The sequence below is a fragment of the Anolis carolinensis genome, chromosome 6 (assembly GCF_035594765.1).
Source record: "Anolis carolinensis isolate JA03-04 chromosome 6, rAnoCar3.1.pri, whole genome shotgun sequence".
Classification (NCBI taxonomy): Eukaryota; Metazoa; Chordata; class Lepidosauria; order Squamata; family Dactyloidae; genus Anolis; species Anolis carolinensis.
Window position 1 is genome coordinate 8,557,833 of NC_085846.1, and position 25,448 is coordinate 8,583,280.

At 43.5% G+C, this 25,448-nt stretch overlaps 1 protein-coding gene across 1 annotated transcript in view; it reads left to right on the top strand.

Annotated features, from left to right (window-relative positions):
* The first annotated feature begins 230 nt into the window (after positions 1-230).
* The window catches only part of mmp14 (matrix metallopeptidase 14), a 29,774-nt gene continuing 4,556 nt past the window's right edge, over positions 231-25,448 (top strand). Inside the window, exons 1-8 of the mRNA XM_062958229.1 lie at positions 231-556; positions 12,047-12,195; positions 16,771-16,893; positions 18,121-18,428; positions 20,271-20,432; positions 21,120-21,283; positions 22,680-22,818; positions 24,892-25,042. Of these exons, the coding sequence (XP_062814299.1) occupies positions 440-556; positions 12,047-12,195; positions 16,771-16,893; positions 18,121-18,428; positions 20,271-20,432; positions 21,120-21,283; positions 22,680-22,818; positions 24,892-25,042 (1,313 nt within the window). The 5' untranslated portion in view covers positions 231-439. The remainder of the gene's footprint in view (positions 557-12,046; positions 12,196-16,770; positions 16,894-18,120; positions 18,429-20,270; positions 20,433-21,119; positions 21,284-22,679; positions 22,819-24,891; positions 25,043-25,448) is intronic.

Below are 25,448 nucleotides of genomic sequence, written 5' to 3' on the forward strand. Positions count from 1 at the left end.
CCTCTGTCCTTCTATTTCTTTCTCTCCTTCCTTCTCTTTCCTCCTTCCTCTCTCCTTTTTCTTTCTATCTTCTTTCTTCCTTCCCCTTTCCTTCTCTCTTCTTTCTTCCCTCCTCTTTCCTTCTTCCCACCTTCCTTCCTTTCCTTCTCTCTTTCTGTCTCTCCTCCTCCTCCTCTTTCCGCTTTCCAGGAGGAGCCAAGCCTTTCTCCCCTCCTCCTTCCTCCGCTTTGGGCTCCTTCCTCTCCCCGCAGAACCCTCTAATTGGAGACAGACCCCGAGCCCCACCACGTCTCCACTTCGAGAGAGAGCGAGAGCGCCAAAGAGGCAGGAAGGGCCAGCAGCAGAGGCGGGGAAGGAAGGCAAGGCAGACCCACCGCAGGCGCCCCCTCCTCGCCTGGCCCTCGCCCCCCGGCAGCAGAGACACAGAGACCCCAGCAGCATGCCTCCTTGGCCGGCCCTCCTGCGCCTCTTGCCCCTGGCCCTGGCCCTCTGCGCCCTCTTGACGCCCGGCTTCTCCTCCTCCTCCTCCTCTTCCTCCTCCCGCTTCAGCCCCGAGGTGAGTCTGGGGTCCACGCCCCACGCCCTTCCCACGCGACCCCTTTCTCTTTCTCCTCTTGCTGCAAAGACCTGTTGCTCCCTTCCTTCCCTTGCATCCCTCCATCCGCCTGCCTGGGCCACTCTTCAAGCTGTCTTGCCTTTTCCTCTCCCGGGGGTCCTTTTTTTTGCCTTTTCATTCCGCGCAAAAACTTTTCCATTCCCTTCTTTCTTGTCCTCTCCAGCTTTCTCTGTGTTTTCCTCCCGACTTTTTTTTTTTTGGTTGCAGTGAGAAGCATTCTCTCCTGACCTTTCGCCCACATCTGTGGCAGGCACCCTCAGAGGTTGTGAGGTCTAGGAAATTATATAATAATAATAATAATAATAATAATAATAATAATAATAATAATAATAATTGTATTTACACCCCGCTCCATCTCTCGAAAGACTCGAGGCAGCTTACACAGGGACAAGCCCTAAAGTATATCAATAAAAACAGTAACACAATAAAATCACAGGATAATAACACATCTTGTAAAAGTTAATATCTGTGGAATGTTCAGGGTGGGAGAAAAAACTCTTGCCTGTTTGAGGCAAGTGTGAATGTTGCAATTGGCCACTTTGATTAGCATTGAATAGCCCTGCAGCTTCAAAGCCTGGCTGTTTCCTGCCTGGGGGAATCCTTTGTTGGGAGATCTTTCTTCTTTTGGCTTGTCCCTCTTGCAATCTCCCTCCTTTTCCTTCATTTTCCTTGCACTTTTCCTCTACCAGCAGGGCTTTCTTTCTCCTTCCCTTTTTCCATGCCTCTCTTTTTCTCTCTCTCCAAAATTGAGCTCCCTTCTTCTTTGCTCTGCTTGTCTCCACTTGCCTGGTGCAGAGCTGGCTCCTTTTTATGCCTCACCGCCTCCTTTCTTGCAGTTAATCCATTTCACTTTGGTCTTTGCTGCAAACTTGGCAACTTTTCTTCTCTAATTGATCAACTTAGTTTTGCATTGTCGAAGGATTGTATAGCTGGAATTACTAGGTTGCTGTGAGTTTTCCAGGCTGTATGGCCATGATCCAGAAGCATTCTCTCCTGATGTTTCACCCACATCTATGGCAGGCATCCTCACAGGTTGTTAGGTTTGTTGGAAATTAAGCAAGTGAGGTTTATGTCTCTGTGGAATAATGTCCAGGGTGGGAGAAAGAACTCTTGTCTGTTAGAGGCAAGTGTGAATGTTGCAATTAGTCACCTTGATTAGTATTGACAACAGGGGAATTCCAGACATGAAACAATCAGGGCCAGCTAATACCTCACAACAAAGGATTCCCACAGGCAGGAATCAGCCAGGGTTTGAAGCTGCAGTGCTTGTCAATGCTAATCAAGGTGATTAATTGCAACACTCACCCTTTCCTCCAACAGACAAGAGTTCTTTCTCCCACCCTGGACATTATTCCACAGATATATAAAGCTCACTTGATTAGTTTCCAACAGACCTCACAACCTCTGAGGATGCCTGCCATAGATGTGGGCGAAACATCAGGACAGAATGCTTCTGGAACATGGCCATACAGCCCAGAAAACTCACAGCAATCCAACCTATTTTTGATCCATCAGGTGCCATCTTATCCTAACCTTTTGCTTTTCATGCCCCTTTAGTCCCTTCACTTTCCAGATCTCATATTTTCCTCCAAATTGAGCCTCTCTTGGGGCTGTTGTATGTTTTCCGGATTGTGTGGCCATGTTCCAGAAGTATTCTCTCCTGACGTTTCGCCCACATCTATGGCAGGCATCTTCAGAGGTTGTGAGCCTCTCTTCCTTATTCCCTTCACATATATTTCTTTGTATATATTTTATTTTCTCAAGTCTTGATGGCGTATCTGACGGATGTTGTCTTTCATCCCTCCTTCTTTCCTATCTCAATCCATTTTATATTGTTGTCAGACTTTCATGGTCAGAATTACTGACTTGCTGTGAATATTCCAGGATGTATGGCCATGTTCCAAAAGCATTCTCTCTTGATGTTTCGCCTGTTGGAAACTAGACAAGTGGGGCTTATATATCTGTGGAATGTCCAGGGTGGGAGAAAGAACTCTTGTCTGTTTGAGTCAAGTGTGAATGTTGGAATTGGTCACAGTGATTAGCATTGAATAGCCTTTCAGCTTCAAGTCCTGGCTGCCTGTTGCCTGGCGGAATTCTTTGTTGTTCCACAGAAAGGAGAAAACCATGAAAATGAACAAAATCTGGCTCCCAGTATTAAAAAAACTAGTTTTAAAAATCAGGACAAAAATAAAGAACAATACTCAGAAAACAGAGACATGAATCCATCAGGGCCAGCTAACACCTCCCAACAAAGGATTCCCCCAGACAGAAATCAGTCAAGCTTTGAAGCTGCAAGGCCAATCAAGCTGGTCAATTGCAACATTCACACTTGCGTCCAATAGACAAGAGTTTTTTCTCCCACCCTGGACATTATTCCACAGATATATGAACCCCACTTGCCTAGTTTCCAACACACCTCACAACATCTGAGGATGCCTGCCACAGATGTGGGTGAAACGTTAGGAGAGAATGCTTCTGGAACATGGCCATACAACCCAAAAAATTCACATCAATCCATTTTCATATTCCTATTATTATTATTATTATTATCATTATTATTATTATTATTATTATTATTATTTGGCTCAACGCCCTTTGTGGAATCCAACACATTCCCCTCCTATTTCGCCTTTCGGCCAAACTTCCCATCACCTTTGCTCCTATTCCTTGATTTACATTCCTTCTCCATCTGGTCAATCCATCGACTTCTCCTTTGCTCTTTCTTCTACTATCCTTTCTCTTTCTCTCTCCCCCTTTCCTTGGATGTGTTCTGCAGCTGGATGGAACGCTGGTCTTTTCTGTGCCAAGGCATTTTCTGTTCCATTCCTTCCTTTGCCAACCTTTCCCATTCCCTTACTAACTAGAGCTTATGAGCTCCAATTTTGGATGACCATTTCTTTGGATCTAACTCTTTCTTTTCGGGGCTAGCATTAAAAAAGGGACACCCGTCTCCTTTTCCTTTAAGAGAAAAAAAATGATATTGGGTGCATTCAGCTTATAGCAAGTATGGGCAAACTTTGGCTCTCCAGATGTGGAGTTCAGCTCCCACAATTCCTAACAGCCTCAGGTCCTTTCCTTTTCAGTTAATCACCTTGATTAGCATTGATAACATGAAACAATTAGTGCCAGCTAACACCTCACAACAAAGGATTCTCGCAGGCATGAAGCAACCAGGCCTTGAAGCTGCAAGGCTATTCAGTGCTAATCAAGGTGGCTAATTGCAACAGCCACACTTGCCTCAGGCAGACAAGAAGAGTTATTTCTCCCACCCTGGACATTATTCCACAGATATGTAAATACCATTTGTCTAGTTTCCAATAGACCTCACAATCTTTGAGGATGCCTGCCAGAGATGTGGGTGAAATGCCAGGAGAGAATGCTTCTGGAACATGGCCATTCAGCCCGGAAAATTCACAGCAACCCAGTATTATTCTACTTTGCTGTTCTTTTCTATGACTTTCCTCTTATTAATGTTTATTGTGCCAATAATGATAGATCTCCATCTTTTCCCTCTTCCTGGATCTTTCTCCAAATGTAGATTCTTGCCCTGAGATTTTGCCCCCCTTTGTTCTCAACCCACCCTTCCTTCCTAACTTCCTTCCTTCCTGTCTGTTTACTTTCAGTCTGACTCATGCCCTAGCCTTATCCATCTGTCCATCCATCATAGCTTTGATGGATGTTTGAAAGAGCGATACTGTTTATGGTGCTTGTTCAGCGAGAGGAAAAGATTGGTGCCTCAGGGCATGTCATTGCTGCTGCCTCTTTTAAGATGCACATTTAACTGCAAATTCTATTGAGCAAAACGAGATGTATTTCAAAGTTGACATGTTTAAGCGTGCATCTATATTGCAGAATTAATGCAGCTTGACATCATTTTAACTGCCATGTCTCAATACTATGGAATCATGTTGTAGTTTTACAATAACAATAATATACATATAATAATAATAATAATAATAATAATAATAATGTAAAGGTTTTCCCCTGACGTTAAGTCCAGTCAAGTCTGACTCTGGGGGTTGGTGCTCATCTCCATTTCTAAGCCGAAGAGCCAGTGTTGTCGTTAGACACCTCCAAGGTCATGTGGCCAGCATGACTGCATGGAGCGCCGTTACCTTCCCGCTGGAGCGGTACCTATTGATCTACTCACATTTGCATGTTTTCGAACTGCTAAGTTGGCAGGAGCTGGAGCTAACAGCGGATGCTCACTCCGCTCCCGGGGTTTGAACCTGGGACCTTTCGGTCTCCAGCTCAGTGCTTTTACACACTCCGCCACCGGGGCTCCTAATAATAATAATAATATACATAATAATAACAACTTTATTTTTGTTGTCCCGAAGGGACTCAGCCTCACTTACACACAGCCCCAAGTGCAAAATCAGAACATGAAATAAAACACAATTTAAAAATACAGTTGAATAAAAGATATAAACATATTAAACAACAACTTAAAACTCAATTAAAACCAATGGCGGTAAGCTACTGTAAACGTGGTCCAGCAGTAAACGATTGGACAGGGAATGGGATAAGTGCAAAGCTATAAAGCTGCATAACAATTACAAGACTTTAGGCTTTTCTTCCAAAGAGTGCCGAAGCTTCACCAAACTGCAAATCCCAGGATTCCGTAGCACTGAGCCGTGGCAGTTAAAGTGACTTCAAACTGCATTAATTCCACAGTGTAGATTTAGCCGAGGGCTGTTCTGTGTTTCTCTCTATCCTGCCCAACCATCTTGTCTGTCCAACCACATCTTTTCCATCCGCTCTGTTCCGTCTTCTATGGAACAACCAATTAGACGTGGTCCCATCCCATCCACCTCTTTCCCCTTGATTTCCTTCAAGTTGCCATTGAGCTGGATGTATTTTTGTCTGCTCATCCATCATTCCGACTTCTGATAAATATTGCTTCCACTTATGCAATCGTTCTCGAAGGACAAAAACAAACCACCTTGGTTGTCTTCCAGCTTTTCCTGAGCTGTTATTGTTGCATTCTCTCTTTCTCCGCCTCTTCAGTTTTTCTTGCCTGGTCCAAGAATCTCTTCTTTTGCTACTGTGGAAAGTTTTGCAATTGCAAACTATAAAGGGGAAAAGTTGGAAAGAATGTGAATCAATACAACTAGGTTTGGGAGGCGTAAAGAAATCCAAGGTTCTGGAGCGCCACAAACACAGTCTTGGGGGTCCGCATTTGGTTTTGGGGTGCATTATCCCCATCTGTGGTCTAGACAGTACCAAAGTAACGTCTCCTGGCCTGTTTCTTTGTGGAAGAAAGAACAAATTCAAGTTTAAAACCTTGAAAGGAGTACGGTAAATGAAGAAGCCAGGCAGGAAGAGGGCAGCTTTTCATGTGGGTGTTTCCCGCTTTCTTTTCAATTGGAAAAGAGAGGGAAGGAAACAGTCCCAGCGACCGAAAAGCAGAGCAAGGAACAGTTGTGGGAAGTGGCGGCACAAAGCAAGGGATGGCGGTTGTGACCTTAGGTCTGGAAAAGGATGACCGAACGAGGAAAGTTTCAGCCAACGCCAGAAATGGGGATGTGGCAGAGAAGAGACAAAAGGGAGCCTTGTCCTCCCTCTTGAGGAATGAATGCCCATTCGGACAAGCGGAGGCCCCAAGGTTTCACTCTCACTCGAGGAAAGGCTCTGGCCTGGGATGAAACGGGAGGAGGGCAGGACCGCTAACTGTATATCCGAGCCCTGCGTGGGCGAGGGCTTGTTTGTGTCTCTTTCTCTTCCAAGGGATATTTTTGAGACCTCTTGCATGAGACAAGGCAGCATTTTTAGCCACGGGCTTTATCTGAGCAAAGGATCAGACCTGGGGGTTGGGAAAGAGCCCAGAGCGGAATAAGAGCGGGGGCACAGGACCCTTTTTTTATACCTGGCTTTGGCGGAAATGGCAAGCGAGGAGGGGGAATATAGGAAGGCAAGAAATAGCCAGGGACTCTTGAGACTGTCAGACTTAATGTCCCCTTAGGTCAATGGTTCTCAACTTTCCTAATGCTGCAACCCCTTAATACAGTTACTCATGTGGTGATCCCCAACCATAAAATTATTTTTGTTGCTACTTTGTAACTGTAATTTTGCTACTGTTATGAACTAATGTAAATATCTGATATGCAGGATGTATTTTTCATTCACTGGACCAAATTTGGCACAAATACCCGACATGCCCAAATTTAAATACCGGTGGGATTGAGGTAGGGGGATGATTTTGTCATTTGGGAGTTGTAGTTACTGGGATTTATAGTTCACCTACAATCAAAGAGCATTCTGAACTCCGCTAATGATGGAATTGAATTAAACTTGTACACAGAACTCCCATAAAGGTAAAGGTTTCCCCTGACGTTAAGTCTAGTGGTGTCCGACTCTGGGGGTTGGTGCTCATCTCCATTTCTAAGCCGAAGAGCCGGCGTCGTCCGTAGACACCTCCAAGGTCATGTGGCCGGCATGACTGCATGGAGCGCCATTACCTTCCCACCGGAGTGGTACCTATTGATCTACTCACATTTGCATGTTTTCGAACTGCTAGGTTGGCAGGAGCTAGGGCTAACAGCGGGCACTCATTCCGCTCCCGGGATTTGAACCTGGGACCTTTTAGTCCGCAAGTTCAGCAGCTCAGCGCTTTAACACACTGTGCCACCAGCGGCCCCTCAGAACTCCCATGACCAACAGAAAATACTGGAAGGGTCTGGTGAGCATTGACCTTGTGTTTTAGAGTTGTAGTTCACCTACATCCAGCTTACTCTGTTAAAGGGGTTCCTAAGACCATCAGTAATATGTGTTTTCTGATGATATTTGGCAATCCGTCTGACCCTTTCCTCGCAACCCCCCCCCCCCCCCCCGGGGTCCCGACCCCCAGGTTGAGAAACGCTGCCTTAGGTCCATCCACACCGCTGTTTCCCAAACTTTGGCCCTCCAGATATTTTGGATTTCAGCTCCAAAAAGCTCTAACCCAGGCATGGACAAACTTCGGTCCTCTGGGTGTTTTGGACTTCAATTCCCACAATTCCTAACAGCTGGTAGGCTGAAGGACTGAAGTTTGCCCATGGCTGCTCTAACCATTGCTGAAATCGAAATCCAAAGACCTGGAGTTTGCAAATCAATGTTCTAAACTGTAGAAATAATGCAGTTTGATCCTGCATTAACTGCCATGGCTCAATGCTATGAAATCCTGGGAGCTGTCAAAGTACTAATGCCTCAAAAAACTACAACTCCCAGGATTCCATAGAATTGGTTTAGGGCATTTAAAGTGGTAACAAATTATTTCTACAGTGCAAGATGCACCCTTTGGCATTGGGCCCTGCTAATGGTCTTCCTCCAAGGATCCATTCACTCTCCAAATGTTTTTTGCTCCAGTTCCCAGAATTGGCCGCATCAGCTGGGATTTTGGGAGTAAAGCAAGGCCTTTGTGTACCGAGTATGAAAAAAATACTTATTTAGTTGCATTCCTGGTAATGTCCAAACATTTAGATTTAGGATCCTTTCTTGGTTCCTATCCACTATGCCCATTTTGTTGACTTCTTCCACAAGGAATTAGGGAATAAATGGGAACATCTACACTGTAGAATTAATGCAGCTTGACATAACTTTAACTGCCATGGCTCAATGCTATGGGATCGTGGGAGTTGTAGTTTGGTGAGACAAGCATTCTTGGGCAGGGGAGGATATGGCCTTGTAAAACTACAACTCCTGTGATTCCATAGCACTGAGCCATGGCAGTAAAAGTGGTGCCAAAATTACATTAATTCTGCAGTGTCGATGCATCCCAAGAAACTGTGAATTGCTTGTGTTATAAATAAAACTTGCAAGGGAAAGGAAAACAGCTGTCTTGTATCATCCATAGTACCAGGAGCCAAAGTCAGGATTTGCCAATTTCAGCAATGCTAATGTTTATTAGCCATGATAATATGAAAAGAGCCTTACTGGATAACATTGGGAGTTCCGTGTAGAGCTTGGAAAATTTATTTTTTGTGTTACAGCTCCAGAATTCCCAGTGCTGGCTGGCAGCGGAGGGTTTCTGAGGATAGTCATACAAAAGAATAATTTTCCAAGCTCTGGTTTTAGCAGCCAAACTGATGTTTGTAGGAAACTGTCAAAGAAGAGCGTGACCATTTTTTTCTTTGTGGCTGCAGATTCAGATATTATTTTCCTTCTGCCCGGAAGCTGTTGCTGGTGACATTAAAAATTATATTGGAATAGAGGACTTTATAAAAAGTGCTGAGAGAAGAGGCATTTTTATTTCTCTATTTTTAGATGGCACTTCCAGCTACAGTAGCAGTATAGCTTAGAGTGAATATGAAATAAATGTGAATGACTACCAATGCATCCATTGTCCTCTTTCAGTACATCTGTACGGTAGAATTAAAGCAGTTGGACACCACTGCAAAGCATGGCTCAATGCTTTGCAATCCTGGGAATTGTAATTTGGTGAGGCCCCAGCACTGTTTCACAGAGATGGCTAGAGACCTTGTAAAATTACAACTCCCATGGTTAGAGTCATGGCACTTAAAGTGGTATCAAACTACAATAATTCTACAGTATAGATGCATCCTTTGTAATAGTTGGAAGTTTGTGGGTTGCTGTGAGTTTTCCGGGCTGTATGGCCATGTTCCCGAAGCATTCTCTTCTGACGTTTTGCCTACATCTATGGCAGGCATCTTCAGAGGTTGTGAGGTCTGTTGGAAACTAGGCAAGTGGAAGGTCCAGGTTGGGAGAAAGAACTCTTATCTGCTTGAAGCAAGTGTGAATGTTGCAATTGGCTACCTTGGTTAGCATTGAACAGCCTTGCAGCTTCAAAGCCTGGCTGTTTCTGCCTGGGAGAACATTCACACTTGCCTCAAACAAACAAGAGTTCTTTCTCCCACCCTGGACATTCCACAGATATATAAACCCCACTTGCCTAGTTTCCAACAGACTTCACAACCTCTGAAGATGCCTGCCATAGATGCAGGTGAAACATCAGGAGAGAATGCTTCTGGAACATGACAGTACAGCCTGGAAAACTCACAGCAACCCAGTGATTCAGGCCATGAAAGCCTTCAACAACATAGTTGGAAGTTTATTTGCAATGTGATGTCTAGAAGGATGAAATTGCTAGGTTTGAAGTTCCTATGCAATTTTATTTATTTGTGACCTATAAGTGGAAGTGCATTTGTGATTCTCTGCAAACTCCTTGATCACAAGGAGTTAATAGTACTCAACTTTCATCTCCTCTCCTCACACTTTTAATCCATTGGGGCTTGTTTCCTGGGTTTCTGCCACTGAGCCCTATCCCCCTTAAATCACCTGATGTTAGGTAAGGTGGGATTACGTGTCATTCCTTTCACTGCCCTTCTTTGCAAGCCTTTCCTCCTTCTTTTCCATCTCCTTGGCTCTTTTCATCCTCCTTAGACTGGGCCCAACATCTCAGAGCTTTGCAAAACCCAAGATCTTGTCTTAAGAGAGTCGGATGTTGGAGGAGTCTTGCCCAACCTCTCACTCCCCCCATTTCTTTGCCCGGGGTCACCAGGGCCGGAAATGGCTGCAGACGGAGTGAATCACTAGAGAGATCAAGAGGAAAGAGGGAAAGGGAGGAAATTGAGACAGCCACCAGCCTCTGATGCCTGGCAAGGGCTGACGTAGGAAGGGGGAGATAATAGTGGGTATGAAGGCACAGAGCAGTTAAGGAATTATCAGGATAAACAGAAGAGACGCATGGAAAAAAATGACTCTTTCTGTGCTGGACCACAGCTCCTATCATCCTCAGACAGCTTGGCATGGGTTGCCCGTGATGGAGGTTGTGATCCAACACCCTTGGAGTGTATCCACACTGTAGAATTAATGCAATGTGATCACTACTTTAACTACTCCCCTGATTCCATAGCATTGAGCCTTGATTTTTAGTTAAAGAGGTGGCACAGTGTGTTAAAGTGCTGAGCTGCTGAACTTGCGGACTAAAAGTTCCCAGGTTCAAATCCAGGGAGGGGAAAGAGTGCCTGCTGTTAGCCCCAGCTCCTGCCAACCTAGCAGTTCGAAAACATGCCAATGTGAGTAGATCAATAGGTACCGCTCCGGCGGGAAGGTAACGTCGCTCCATGCAGTCATGCCGACCACATGACCTTGGAGGTGTCTATGGACGACGCCGGCTCTTCAGCTTAGAAATGGACATGAGCACCAACCCCCAGAGTCGGTCACAACTGGACTTAACTGTCAGGGGAAACCTTTACCTTTACCTTTTAAACTGTATTAGTTCTACTGTGGTGGAGGCTCCTTCTTTGGAGGCTTTTAAGCAGAGGCTGGATGGCCATCTGTCGGGGTTGCTTTGAATGCGATTTCCTGCTTCTTGGCAGGGGGTTGGACTGGATGGCCTATGAGCTCTCTTCCAACTCTACTATTCTATGATTCTATGATGCAGTGTAGATGTGCTTCATGTGACTATCAAGGCTGGATCAGTGCAAGGAAATGTAATCACGTTGTTCTGTTGGTCCTCTGCATCCATGGATGGAAAATATTTTTTTTAAATCCCAAAAGTAAACATTGACTTTATATAAGGGACATTGTTTTTCTATGCCGTTGTATATAAGGGGACTGGAATGTCCATGGAGTTTGGTATCCGTGGAGGATACTGGAGCCAAACCCCAGTGGATACTGGAGAGCCACTGTATGTTGAAATGAGTGAATTGGACTTAATAGATGGAATATGGAAAAAGAGAGGAAAGTGATGCATTGTAGAAGGACTGGAAATAATATACAAGGGTGCCTTGGTTATCAAAACGTCTGACAGAGAGGCAGTTGTAGTTTGGTATGGCACCACCTTATTTGGGCAGAGGCTACTTGTAAAACGACACCTATATCTCCAAGTCTCGGCAGTTAACATGATGTCAAATTGCATTAATTCTACAGTGTAGATCAGGCATGGGCAAACTCGGGCCCTCCAGATGTTTTGGACTTCAACTCCAACAATTCCTAACAGCCGGTAGGCTGTTAGGAATTGTGAGAGTTGAAGTCCAAAACATCTGGAGGGCCCGAGTTTGCCCATGCCTGATGTAAATGCAATCGGTTTGACTTTTGCAGATTTAATGACTCACAGAGTTGATTAAAAAATGTTCTCTCTAGGAATCTCTAGGTCCTTCAGTGCAATCCTGTGCCTTGTTTTCATGAGAAATTGACTACAGAGTTGTGATGGAGGACCTAGAAATCCCTGGAGAGATGTTCTGACTGATTAAAAATAACAATTTAATAATATAGCTATATATAGAGAGGGAGATGTATATAATACCAATAGATAAGAATCATAGCATTTTTAAAATTCACATATTTTTACTTTTATGGGGGTCCTATGCCCCTAACTCCAGAGGCTGACTGCAAATAGTTATGGTTCTGGTGCAGGCAATGCCTAGTTTGGGTTTTGTGTCTTTTAAAAATGTTTTTCTCACATTCTTGTTCTGACTTTCTCGCCAGGCTTGGCTACAGCAATATGGCTATCTACCACCGGGAGATCTTCGCACGCATACCCAGCGCTCCCCACAGTCGCTTTCGGCTGCCATCGCTGCCATGCAGCGGTTTTATGGGCTCCAGGTGACCGGCAAGTCCGACTCGGAGACCCTGAAGTAAGTAACTTTTCCAAGTATTTCCCGCTTTTCCCCCATGTCTTGCAACCATTCTTCTCTATTTCACCAATGCACAAAATAGATTTGATATTGCTTTGGTTGTATGGACAGCCAAAACTGCCACATTGCTGTTTGTATGTAAGGGTCAGGTAGAGTTTGGAAAACAAGTTATCGTTTTGGAGCAGAGTTTGCAAGCTAGCATGGCTAGTGGTTAGATTAATTGGATTCTAGGAGCTGTAGTCCAGAAAAGTAACTTTCAGTGCTTTGCTATTGCATGTTTTCCTCCCACATTGGTGGGAAGAAAACATCACAGAGATTACAAGGACAGATGTTCATGTCTTTTGATGTAAGCAGCTGAAAAATGTCACTTATGGTACAGTAGAGTCTCACTTATCCAACATAAACGGGCTGGCAAAATGTTGGATAAGTGAAAATGTTGGATAATAAGGAGGGATTAAGGAAAAGCCTATTAAACATCAAATTACATTATGATTTTACAAATTAAGCACCAAATCATCATGTTTTACAACAAATGGACAGAAAAAGCAGTTCAATACACGGTAATGTTCTGTAGTAATGACTGTATGAATTTAGTATCAAAACATCACAATGTATTGAAAACATTGATTGCAAAAACATTGACTACTAAAAGGCCAATTGCGTTGGAAAATACAGAATGTTGGATAAGCGAGACACTACTGTAACCCTAAGGCAGGCATGGAAAAACTTCATCTGTTAGAAATTGTGTGGGTTAAAGTCCAAAACACCTGGAGGAGGGCCCAAATTTGCCCATGCCTGCCCTAAGGTAGGACCTTATCATGGGATTTTCATGGCAAAATATTTTCAGAGAGGGTTTGACTTTGCCTTTCTTTGAAGTTGAGAGAGTGTGACTTATCCCAAGGCCATCTGGTGAGTTTCTATGGGTGATAAAGGATTTGAACCCTGGCCTCCAGGCTCATAGGCTCAAACCATTACATGTTGTCCCTAAGGTGTGTCTTTATAGCTGAGTTATAGGGTGCATCTACAGTATTGAATTAATGCAGTTTGACACCATTTTATCTGCCATGGCCCAATGCTATGGAATCCTGGGATTTCTAGTTTGATGGGATACAGAAATTCCTTGGCAGAGAAGGCTCAAGACCACACAAAACTACAATTTTCCAGTTTCCACAGTATTGAGCTATGGCAGTTAAAGTGGTGCCAAGGTGCATTAATTCTACCAGTGTAGATTCACCCCAAGTCTGACACTCAAGCCGTTACAAATGAATAATCTCATTCTCCAAGAAGGCAAGACACCAGGCAATGGAGAAAAAGATTTTAGATGCCTGAAGAACTGCAGGCTGCTTCTCTTGAATATGATGGAAAAATTCCTCAAGGAGTCTTGAAATGCTGGTGGCGGGAAGGAGATGTTATGAAACCACCGAAAAGGCCATGATGTAACCGAGAGCAAGAAGGGCCCTGTGATTGTGGCTGGGGAGCTGGCCGACTGCCTTTGGTTTCCAGTGTTGGCAAACAGACCGTGTGGCTCAGCAACATCCTGTCCCGGGGTGGCCCTGGTGCAAAAAACCGTGTCTGGTAGAGTCATGGTTGACTCGGTGGAACTCCACACCACAAGACATTGCACCACAAGGGTGCAAAGAAAGGGGAACTGGGATTTTTCAGAGTTACAGAAAGCAGCTACAGAAGTCCAGAGCACAGCTTTATTGCCAACTCAGTGAGAATTGGAGTAGGGGAAAACGCTACGTATTTCCCACAATATTTGGTCTAGAAGTAAATCAGTAGTCTTTTCCCGACATAAAGTGTCCTGAGAAACCACTATGGGTGCATCATTACAGTAGAATTAATGCAACTTGACATTTATTTATTTTATTTATTTATTTACAGCATTTATATTCCGCCCTTCTCACCCCGAAGGGGACTCAGGGAGGATCACATTACACATATAGGCAAACATTCAATGCCTCTTAACATAGAACAAAGACAAGATAAACATAGGCTCCGAGCGGGCCTCGAACTCATGACCTCCTGGTCAGAGTGATTCATTGCAGCTAATTGCAGCTGGCTTGCTCTCCAGCCTGCGCCACAGCCCGGGCCCATGGTTGGGCCTCCTATGGCTCAACGCTGTAGAATCCTGGGATTTGTAGTTTGGTGAGGCACCAGCACTCTTGGGCAAAGAAGGCTAAAGGGCTTGTAGAACTACATCTCCCATTATTCCTAAACATTGAGTAATGGCAGTTAACGTATCAAATTGTATGAATTCTGGATCCTTCACAAACATCAGGATTCCAGACCACATCTTGGATAGAATCAAACTGAATCGGAAATAATATCTTTATGGGGACAAAGTAGTGTTTGAAATGCTCAGTGTAGGGTTCTTTGATTCACACAAACGTCTTCTTTAGGCTTTGATGCTGAGAATACTTAATCCATCAATAATATATCTATCACAAATTCCTCCAGCTCAAGCCACATTTCTGAAAGACTGGCAAATCCCTGTAAGCTTTATTGGTCTTTTAGAAATTCCATGGCCACGTCACCCCCATGGATCAACATTAGAGAACATTTTAATCAAATCCACGACTAACCAAATCTGGAAAAGTGAACCCCACAAATGTGGATAGCTTACAATGAAATGAACGAAAACAAAGAGTCTTGCCAAAGGAAATATATGTGTATAGTACACATGCAGAGAAGGAAGGAGGAAGAAGAAATCACCAAACTGTATAACGCAGTTGTAAAGCAATGGCACTCGGATGAAAGTTTCCATCCCTGTAGACCTTACCATCTAGAAACAAAGCACAAGAGAAGAAAGAGAGGAAGGATTGGAAAATGGAGGTGAAGCAAATGGAAGGATAATCAGTTTAGTGCCTGTCGGGGATTGTACCAAATCTTCTCACAAAGGTGTCACATTATGCAAAAGAGAGTAAACTTTGTGGATGTGGAATGAAAGAGACCTGAGAGACAGAACAGCTAGGCAACTGGAGAGGTTGATTGTGCCAAATTAAGGAAGAATAGTGTTGTGTGTACCAAAGGAGAGACAAGTGTGTACAAGAGAGATTCAGACATACAGTAGAGTCTCACTTATCCAACATAAACAGGTCGGCAGAACATTGGATAAGCGTATATGTTGGATAATAAGGAGAGATTAAGAAAAAGCCCATTAACCGTCACAATAGGTTATGATTTTACAAATTAAGCACCAAAACATCATGTTATACAACAAATTTGACAGAAAAAGTAGTTCAGTACACAGTAACGTTATGTTGTAATTACTGTATTTACGAATTTAGCACCAAAATATCACGATATAGTGAAAACATTGACTACAAAAATGCGTTGGATTATCCAGAATGTTGGATAAGCGAATGTTGGATAAGTGAGACTCTACTGTAATAGTGTTTCAATGAGTATGCCCACTTTTCACTGCACAAAGCCTTGTTCCAACCTAGTTGTTCCGCGTCACTTTGTGGCACATCTCCTCTGCAGAATGAATATCGCTTGACACCACTTTAACTATAATTACTCAATGCTATGGAATAATGGGACTCACAGTTTTGCATGGTTTTCTCTGTCTTGGCCAGAGGGTGCTGGTGCTTCACCAGACTATAACCCATAGGATTCCATAGCCTTGAGCCATGGCAATTAGTGGTGTCAAACTCAATTTATTCGGCAGTGGAGATGCACTCCAGAGAACTTCTGATAAAGGCAGCATTAAACTGTTATACCTCCAAGGCGCCTGCAAAATTGAGAATATTTCTAATATGAATTCAGCCACAGTTTTGGTTGACTAAGTTGTGAGAAAATTACAGGGATTCTGGTGTTTTTAGACTTGTATGATTAACTGAGCCATGTATAAAGTGCGGGTGTGGTACAATTTAAAGTGCTGGCACCCACCACAACAATTCCTACAACTGTGTTCCCAAATAGAGTCCCAAAATATAGGTGAAGCCATGTCAACAAACCATTTCTAATCAATTTTCATCTCTACCAGAAACAGGTAGTCTGTAAAGCTAAGGGATCTTGATTGCATATTCAGTACCATGCAGTGTCTCCCAGTCTTACTCTTCTGCAGCCTCTGTAAAGATGAAGAGCTCAGAAAAGATAGAAAACTTTAAGCAGGGTGACCAATGAAGTTATTGTGGCTACTAATGACAAAAACATTGCAGGATTTTGACCTTAGTTGGGTAGAGAAAAGTGTGTGTTAGGAACACTGGAGCCCGCGGTGGCACAGCGGATTAAACCGCAAAGCTGCTGAACTTGCAGACCAAAAGGTTGGCAGTTTGAATCTGGGGAGCGAGCTGAGGTCCCGCTGTTAGCCCCAGCTTCTGCCAAACTAGCAGCTCAAAAACATGCAAATGTGAGTAGATCAATAGGTACCACTCCAGGGGAAGATAAAGGCGCTTCATGCAGTCATGCCGGCCACATGACCATTGTCTATAGACAATGCCGGCTCTTTGGCTTAGAAATGGCCATGAGCACCAACCCCCAGAGTTGGACACGACTAGACTTAATGTCAGGGGAAAACCTTACCCTTAGGAACAGTATCCTTAACTAAAGATGTCTTCTTTTTTCCAGGGCTATGAAGAGACCCCGTTGTGGTGTCCCTGATAAATTCGGAGCAGAGATCAAGGCCAATGTGCGACGCAGGCGCTACGCCATCCAGGGGCTGAAATGGTCTCACTACGATCTGACCTTTTGGTAAGGTTTGAACGAGGAGCCAGCCTTTGACAGAGTCCTGAGAGAAGGAATGAGGAGAAGATTAACCTTGTGTTGGGTCCATTATAGGGAATGCAATAATGTCATTGGGCTGCAATCATGTATGAGAAATATAATGCATACTGGACATTTGTCTGTATACACTTCATCCTGATCGGGAAATCGATCAGATGTTGGGTTTTTTGTCATGAGAAGTATGGCGGAGGACGAGGAGAAACACGAATGAGTACTAAGAATCTTGTCATTTTTTGTTAGTATCTGAGTTAGAGAGCCAAAGGCTATATGACATGTGATTCTCCATCCCTTTTACTGGATTCTTGTGCACACTTTCGCTACTTTAAGAAAGAAAGAAATATAAAACTCCAAACAAACTAATAATCTTTGCAATATAAACAAGATGGTTGGGTTTCTGGAGAGGATACATTCTTGCATCTCCCACGCTGTCTTGAGTGTTTCTCAAGGTTTCTCAAGTGGCTGTCAGACAAAGGGAATTCTTTCATGACTTTTGTGAAGAGGGAGAGCAAATCTATGTGGTTGAAAAAAGAGGAAAATGTGGAAGATTGTTTTAAGGAGACAGGTAGAAATATGAGGATGTGGAGAGCAGGAGAGGTGTAGATAAACATCAGGGTTTTGGGGTGACTTGGGGGAAGCTAGGGATACACAAGGTGGCACCTAGGTGTGTATCTGTCTAGAATTAAGTTTGATACCACTATTATTGTCTTGGTTCAATGCTGTGGAGGGTGGGAGTTGTAGGTTTACAAGGTCTTTCATCTTTCGGCCAAAAAGTGTTGGTGTCTCACCACACTATAACTTCTATACCAATCAACCATGGCAATTGAAGTTATATCAAACTACATTAATTCTACAATGTAGATGCACCTGAAGAAATGTTATGTAAACTTCAGAATTCCAGACCACATCCTTGACGGAATCAAACAGAATCAGAAACCATCTCTTTATGAAGACAAAGTTGTGTTTGAATTGCTCAGTGCAGGTTTCTTTGATTCATGCAAGTCTTTAGACTTCAAAGCTGAGAATACTTGGCATCAATAAAACATCTATCCATCCATCTCAGTCCATCTTTCTGAAGGACTGGCAATGCAAGCTTCACTTAGAAATCCTGAAATGGCCTGGGATGCTTAGATCTAGATAAGTGTTGGGACAAGGTTGTGCCTATCACAGGGATTTCATCTTCTGTTTCTACTGCAGCATCCAGAATTACACACCCAAAGTCGGGGAACATGCCACCTTCAGCGCCATCCGCCGTGCCTTCAACGTATGGCAATCAGTGACGCCGCTGCGTTTCCGTGAGGTGTCTTACTCATTGGTGCGCGAGGGACACGAACCCCAGGCCGACATCATGATCTTCTTTGCGGAAGGCTTCCACGGGGACAGCACCCCCTTTGATGGCGAAGGGGGCTTCCTGGCGCACGCCTATTTCCCCGGGCCCCACATCGGGGGTGACACGCACTTTGACGCGGCTGAGCCTTGGACGTCCCGCAACGACGACCTGAGTGGTGGGTACATGGATAGAGTGATGGAGGAGAGAAATGGGGGGAAGCAAGGGTGCGTGCGAAGTGTGGAAGATGTGCACGATGTGTGGATGAGTCACTGAGAAAAGACACAGGAGGAACCAATGGTTTATCCCCACTGCTCCGACTCACCAGCTCGAGATTCAACAATATCACATCCTTTTTCCACTTCCCTTTGTATGTCATGATGTCACTCCATCTTGGGGTGGAAAGGGAATTTCCTAGAGGACCAGAGTCCTATATTCGGCCAGTCTGCGCATTTACTGGTGTTGCAGCACAGTGCCCCCGTGAAAATGGAAAATCACAAATAATGTAATTGCTATTTTTCTTAACCTAAGGGAATACTTCTCTGGGAATTTTCGGTGTCTTCTAGTATGACTCTTTGGTCAACATCTGCTGGAAAATGATGATAGAACTACACTAAAGGAGCTAGAGATCCACAGAGAGATGTTTTGTCTAGAAATCCCTTATGTCCCCTTGCAAGACTGGAGGAAATTGACTATAGAGTCATAATGGAGGACCTAGAGATTAATCGAAAGAGCAAATCTTTGAATAATCAAATCTGCAAAAGTCAAAACTGCAAATGTGGAGGGATTACTGTATTGTCGAAGGCTTTCATGGCTGGAATCACTGGGTTGTGCATTTTCCAGGCTGCCATAGATGTGGGTGAAACGTCAGGAGACAATGCTTCTAGAAATGGCCATATGGCCCGGAAAATGCACAACAGCCTGATGATTGTATAGTTCTGAACTAATCTCTATTGCAGGGGTCCCCAAACTTTTTAAACAGGGGGCCAGTTCATGATCCTTCGGACCGTTGGAGGGCCGGACTATAGTTGGTCACTGAGCAATAATAATTAATAATAATAACAACAACAATAATAAAAATGAGGGTTGGGAGAGACCCTTTGGGACATTGAGTCCAATCCCCTTCTGCCTTTGTGCACCGAAAGCACAAGCAAAGCATCCCTGACAGATGGCCACCCCGCCTCAATGTTAATAATGATAATGATAATAATAATAATACAGGGTTTTGGAACACAATACTCCTGACCTTACAATCGTGTTAAAAAACAAAGTATAGATTGTCGATACTGCAATATCAGGTGACAGCAGGATTGATGAGAAACAACTGGAAAAGCTGACACAATATGAGGATTTAAAGATCAAATTGCAAAGACTCTGGCACAAGCCAGTCAAGGTGGTCCCAGTGGTGATTGGCAGACTGGGTGCAGTGCCTCAAGACCTTGGCCTGCACTTAAACACAATTGGCACTGATAAAATGATCACATGCCAGCTGCAGAAGGCCACCTTACTGGAATCTGCGCGTATTATTCACTGATACATCACACAGTCCTAGACACTTGGGAAGTGTCCGACGTATGATCCAATACAACAGCCAGCAGAGTGTCTGCTCTGGACTCATCTTGTTGTGTTTCAAATAATAATAATAATAATAATAATAATAATAATAATAATAATAATAAGGGTTGTAAGAGAAGAGACCCCTTGGGTTATTTTGCCCAACCCCCTTCTGCCCTTGTGCCGTGGGGGCCGGATAAATGGCTTCGATGGGCCGCATCCGGCCCCCGGGCCTTAGTTTGGGGACCCCTGCTCTATTGGATCAGAGTGGTTACTCTTAATGGAGAAATGGAATCCATATTTCTCAGGTGCTTTCAGAAATTATAAAAAAACTCCATGAAATAATTTCCCCTCTCCTAAATTTGACTCATTCATTGTCCTCCAAATGACATGGAATTGAAATGTCCTAATGAGTAGATATGGCCTCATTTCTGGGGTATCAATGTGTCTCCTTTCCCCTTTGCAGGAAATGACATTTTCCTGGTAGCTGTGCATGAGCTGGGCCATGCGTTGGGCTTGGAGCACTCGAACGACCCCTCTGCTATCATGGCACCTTTCTATCAATGGATGGACACGGAGAACTTTGAGTTGCCTGAAGATGACCGACGTGGCATACAGCAGCTATATGGTATGATCACCCACTGACCCCTTTCTCTGGTTGCATTGCCTCTTGTGTCCCTATTCTCCTGAACAAAGCTGTGATTAGTAACTGAAGACTTTCAAAAGTTTCCTGTGGGTATGCCACAAATAAGGTGTCATACTACCAACTCCATGTCACTAGTTGCCATTGGCCATAATAAAGTCAGCACAAAGCTTCAGATTATCTACGTGCCTTCAAGTTGCCCATAGACTTCTGGCAACCTGGTGAATTTTTCATAGTGTTTTCTTACAACTGTTTCCTCAGAAATAGCACCTAAAATACCTGGTCATTGCTGGTGGTCTTCCATTCAAGTGCTAGCCAGGGTTGACCCTGCTTAGCTTCCAAGATCAAACAGGATCAACTTCCCTCTTCAATTGCATTTATTTAGACTGTAATAGAAAGAGTCATTCTCTAGCATTTGGTAATTGAAGTACATCATCCTAGAATATGGAAGCTAGAAAATAATTTCTAGCAATGGCTATGGTCAGGGACATCTAGTTGTGGAAAATTTTAGCTTTTTGAAACAGCCTTACCTGACTCAAGCTCCCATCATCCACAGCCAAGAGGTCCTTTGCTGTGTTCATACTTCCATGATGCTTTGAAAGATGCTTCCATCTCCGTCCTGATTCCTGTCCTGAAATGCATTAATAGAAATCGTTCTGTTCTCGTCTCCAGGTTCAGAAATGGGCCACCCCAGTAAACCTCCTCCAGTTCCCCGCACGACTGCGAAGCCCCGTGTCCCTGACCGGCCCCCTAAAAACCCGTCATACGGCCCCAACATCTGCGATGGAAAATTTGACACTATTGCTGTGCTGCGGGGAGAGATGTTTGTCTTCAAGGTGAGACTGATTGGAGAAAGACCATCACTATAAGCTATGCAGGGAAGGACAGTGGCCAAAAGGAAGGAGATTTGGGACATACTGGGAGTATAGTGATCTCTGGGACCATTTATATTGTAAAATTAATTCAGTTTGACCGCAATTTTACTGCCATGGCTAAATGCTATTGAATAACGGGAACTGTAGTTTTACAGGGTTTGGGTCCTCTATGCTAAAGGGTGCTGGTGCCTCAGCAAATTGCAGTGCTCAGGATTTTAATAGCATTGAGTTAAAGTGGTGTCAAATTCCCCGGATTCTGCATTTTATATGAAACATGGAAATTTCACAGATCCATTTACAGAAGAATCTTGCTTATCCAACATAAACGGGCCGGCAGAACATTGGATAAACAAAAATGTTGGATAATAAGGAGGGATTAAGGAAAAGCCTGTTAAACGTCAAATTACATTATGATTTTACAAATTAAGCACCAAAACATCATGTTTTACAACAAATCGACAGAAAAAGAAGTTCAATGCATGGTAACGTTATGTAGCAATTACTGTATTTATGAATTTAGCACCAAAACATCGCAATGTGTTGAAAACATTGACTACAAAAACATTGACTACAAAAACACTGACTACTAAAAGGCTGACTGCGTTGGATAATACAGAATGTTGGATAAGCGAAGCGAGACTCTACTTTTTTCATGTGATCATTTAGCCTTCTGTTAGGGTTGAAGGTAAAGAGTTATATGAACCATTGATTTAGATTCCCTTGACTAGTAGACACCTCATCCATTTTAAGAACCTTCCTATGTATAATGTCAGGTTTTTCCCTGACATTAAGTCTAGTGCTGTCTGACTCTGGGGGTTGGTGGTCACCTCCATTTCTAAGCCAAAGAGCCAGCATTGTCCTTAGACACCTCCAAGGTCATGTGGCCGACATGAATGCATGGAGCACTGCTACCTTCCCGCTGAAGCAGTACTTATTGATCTACTCGCTTTTTTCCAACTACTAGGTTGGCAGAAGCTGGGGCTAACAATGGGAGCTCACCCAGTCTGCAGATTCGAACTGTTGACCTTCTAATCAACAAGTTCTGTATCTTAGCAGTTTAACTTGCTGCGCCACCGGGTGCTTGCCACCACGCTGTAGAATTAATGCAGTTTGACACTATTTTAACTGCCATGGCTCAATGCTGTGGGGTCATGGGACCTAACCTGAGTGACGGTGGGGAGATATCTGTATATTTCTCTCTCTCTGGATCTGTCTGTCATCTATTTGCTTTGAGTTTCATTTAAGAGAGGAAAGTGGGGTATAAGTAACTGGTAACAATAATATCTCTTTGGCTATTCATTCATCCATCCACCTTACACATACATAATTTAACCTGCTTGGATTTTTCCCTTTCCAGGACAAATGGTTTTGGCGTGTCCGGAACAACCGCGTGATGGACGGCTATCCTCTCCCCATCGGCCAGTTCTGGGTCGGTCTCCCTTCCACGATCAACACCGCCTATGAAAGAAAAGATGGCAAATTCGTCTTCTTCAAAGGTTTGTCGATTACTCCGTTGCCTCTGAAAATGGTCGCATCTTGCCACGGCTGGTTGCCTGAACTATTTAGAATCCCATTGAATCACAAGCCTTTATTTCTCTCCCCATGTTTTCCCATGGGTGCAAACAAAGCAGTTCAAATACCGTCTGATACACGATAGTTTAAACTCTGTGAATCATCAGTTGCTGTAGATAATCCTTCAGCCAGTCAGCTTGGCTCCAGGCAGAATTCACAAGGCCAAGCCAAATTTGTGGCTTGGCTTTAGTTTTTGCTGCGGCTGTGTAAGTTTCAACAACGTTTGGTACCTGTTTCCTGTGAGATCCACCCGGGATCTTTGGCCGTCTGATCTGCTTTTCTGAATTTAGTCTGTGTAATTTTGTTCCCGATGTTATTCTGAATGCAGTTTCTTTTGTTTCTGGTTTCCATCCAAGGGTGCATCTATACGGTAGAATTAATGCAGGTCGACACCACTTCAGCTAACATTACTCAGTGCTGTGTAATAGTAGGAGTTGTAGTCTGGTGGGCCTCCAATGCTATTTGGCAGAGAAGATAGACTGCAACACCCAAGAGTCCATAGCATTGAGCTATAAAGTGGTATCAAACTGCATTTATTCTATGGTATAGATGCACCCCAAGAATCTGTGTACATTTTTGCGGTGTAAGGGAGCATCTACTGTGTGGAATGATTGCAGTTTGACACCACTTTTACAGCTATTTTTCAATGCTATGGAAGCTTGGGAGCTGTAGTTTTACAAGGTCTTTAGCTTACTGTGACTAAGAGTGCTAGTGTCTCACCAAACTATGACCCTAACTGCATCAATTCTTCAGTGCAGATATATCCCTGCTTAATGTGATTTATTTTTTGCGTCAGAAATTTCAATTGTTTTTCCATGAAAATGAAAATACAAATTAATGAATGGTATAAAGAAGTTTGGAGAATGGCACAGAATGACAAGCTAACATCAAATTTAAAAGTAAAGAAAGGATTATGGGAAAAAATGACTTTGAAGGTATTTGGAAAAAAATTCTAGAAAAATTATTGGAAAACGAAGACGGGAATTTACCTCCAAAGGAAGAATTGAACTTTTGGTGGGACTACGGAAGAGGAGATGGCTCTGGAGAAGGGGAGCACAGGGGTGAATGTAAATAAAAGAGGGGGCAATGTATAGAATATGTTTATATAACTGTAACTTTTTCTCAAAAATTAATAACATTAAAAATAAATTTAAAAAAGAATTAAAGAGCACATTAAGTGTAAGATTAAAGTATAAAAATTTTCAATGGTGCATCTATACTATAGATTTATTGTAGTTTAGCACTACTTAACTTGGCATGGCTCAAAATTATGGAATTCCAGGAGCTGTCATTTGGTGATACCCTGTTTCCCTGAAAATAAGACATCCCCAAAAAATAAGACCTAGTAGAGGTCTTGCTGAATTGCTAAATATAAGGCCTCCCCTGAAAGTAAGACCTAGCAAAGTTTTTGTTTGGGAGCATGCCCGGCGCCCGCCAAACAAAACTCCATAGCATGCAGGATTGGTAAATGTACATACCAATTGTGTATGGAAATAATGGCAGTAACAAGAAATTTTTGACAGGAGTCACAGTTTGTCTTGTTTGGTTATGTTGGTTTGTGATGACAACTACTGTACAGTATAGAATAAATGTTCATTTTTTTGTTCAACAATAAATGTGAATTCTTCTTCATGGAAAAATAAGACATCCCCTGAAAATAAGACCTAGTGCATCTTTGGGAGTAAAAAATAATATAAGACACTGTCTTATTTTTAGGGAAACGGTACCACCAGCACCATCTGGTAGTGAAACTACAGTTGCCATGAATCCATAGCATTGAGCCATGGCAGTTAAATAGCGTCAGACTACATTACTTCTACACTGTAGATGCTTCTTTAACTACCCAATAGGATTAGAAAAACTTCAGCATTCTTGGTAGCCAATGCTGACTCTCAAACAATTTTTGGGGTGCAATTGATCCCCTATTTCTAGGGAGTGCTAGATTTATTTAGCATTGCCTGGCATCTAGGATAAGCAGACTTCTCTTCTTCTTGCAGGGGACAAGCATTGGGTCTTCAATGAAGCCATTTTGGATCCGGGTTACCCCAAACACATTAAGGAACTGGGCAGAGGGCTCCCCACAGACCGGATCGATGCCGCACTCTTCTGGATGCCAAGCGGAAAGACCTACTTCTTCCGGGGAAATAAGTGAGTTAGTGACATAGTGTTATCCCTTTGCATATTTCCATTAAGCATCTCTTTTGTTCCATTGAACTAGGCCAAGTATGGGCAAACTTTGCCCCTCCGGGTGTTTTGAACATCAACTCCCACAATTCCTAACAACCGGTAGGCCCGGGCTGTGGCGCAGGCTGGTGAGCAGCCAGCTGCAGCCAGCTGCAACAAATCACTCTGACCAAGAGGTCATGAGTTCGAGGCCAGCTCGGAGCCTGCGTTTGTCTCTGTCTTTGTTCTATGTTAAGGCATTGAATGTTTGCCTTATATGTGTAATGTGATCTGCCCTCTGAAGGGCGGAATATAAATACTGAAATAAATAAATAAATAAGTCCAAAATACCCAGAGGACCGAAGTTTGCCCATGCCTGACCTAGACTCCT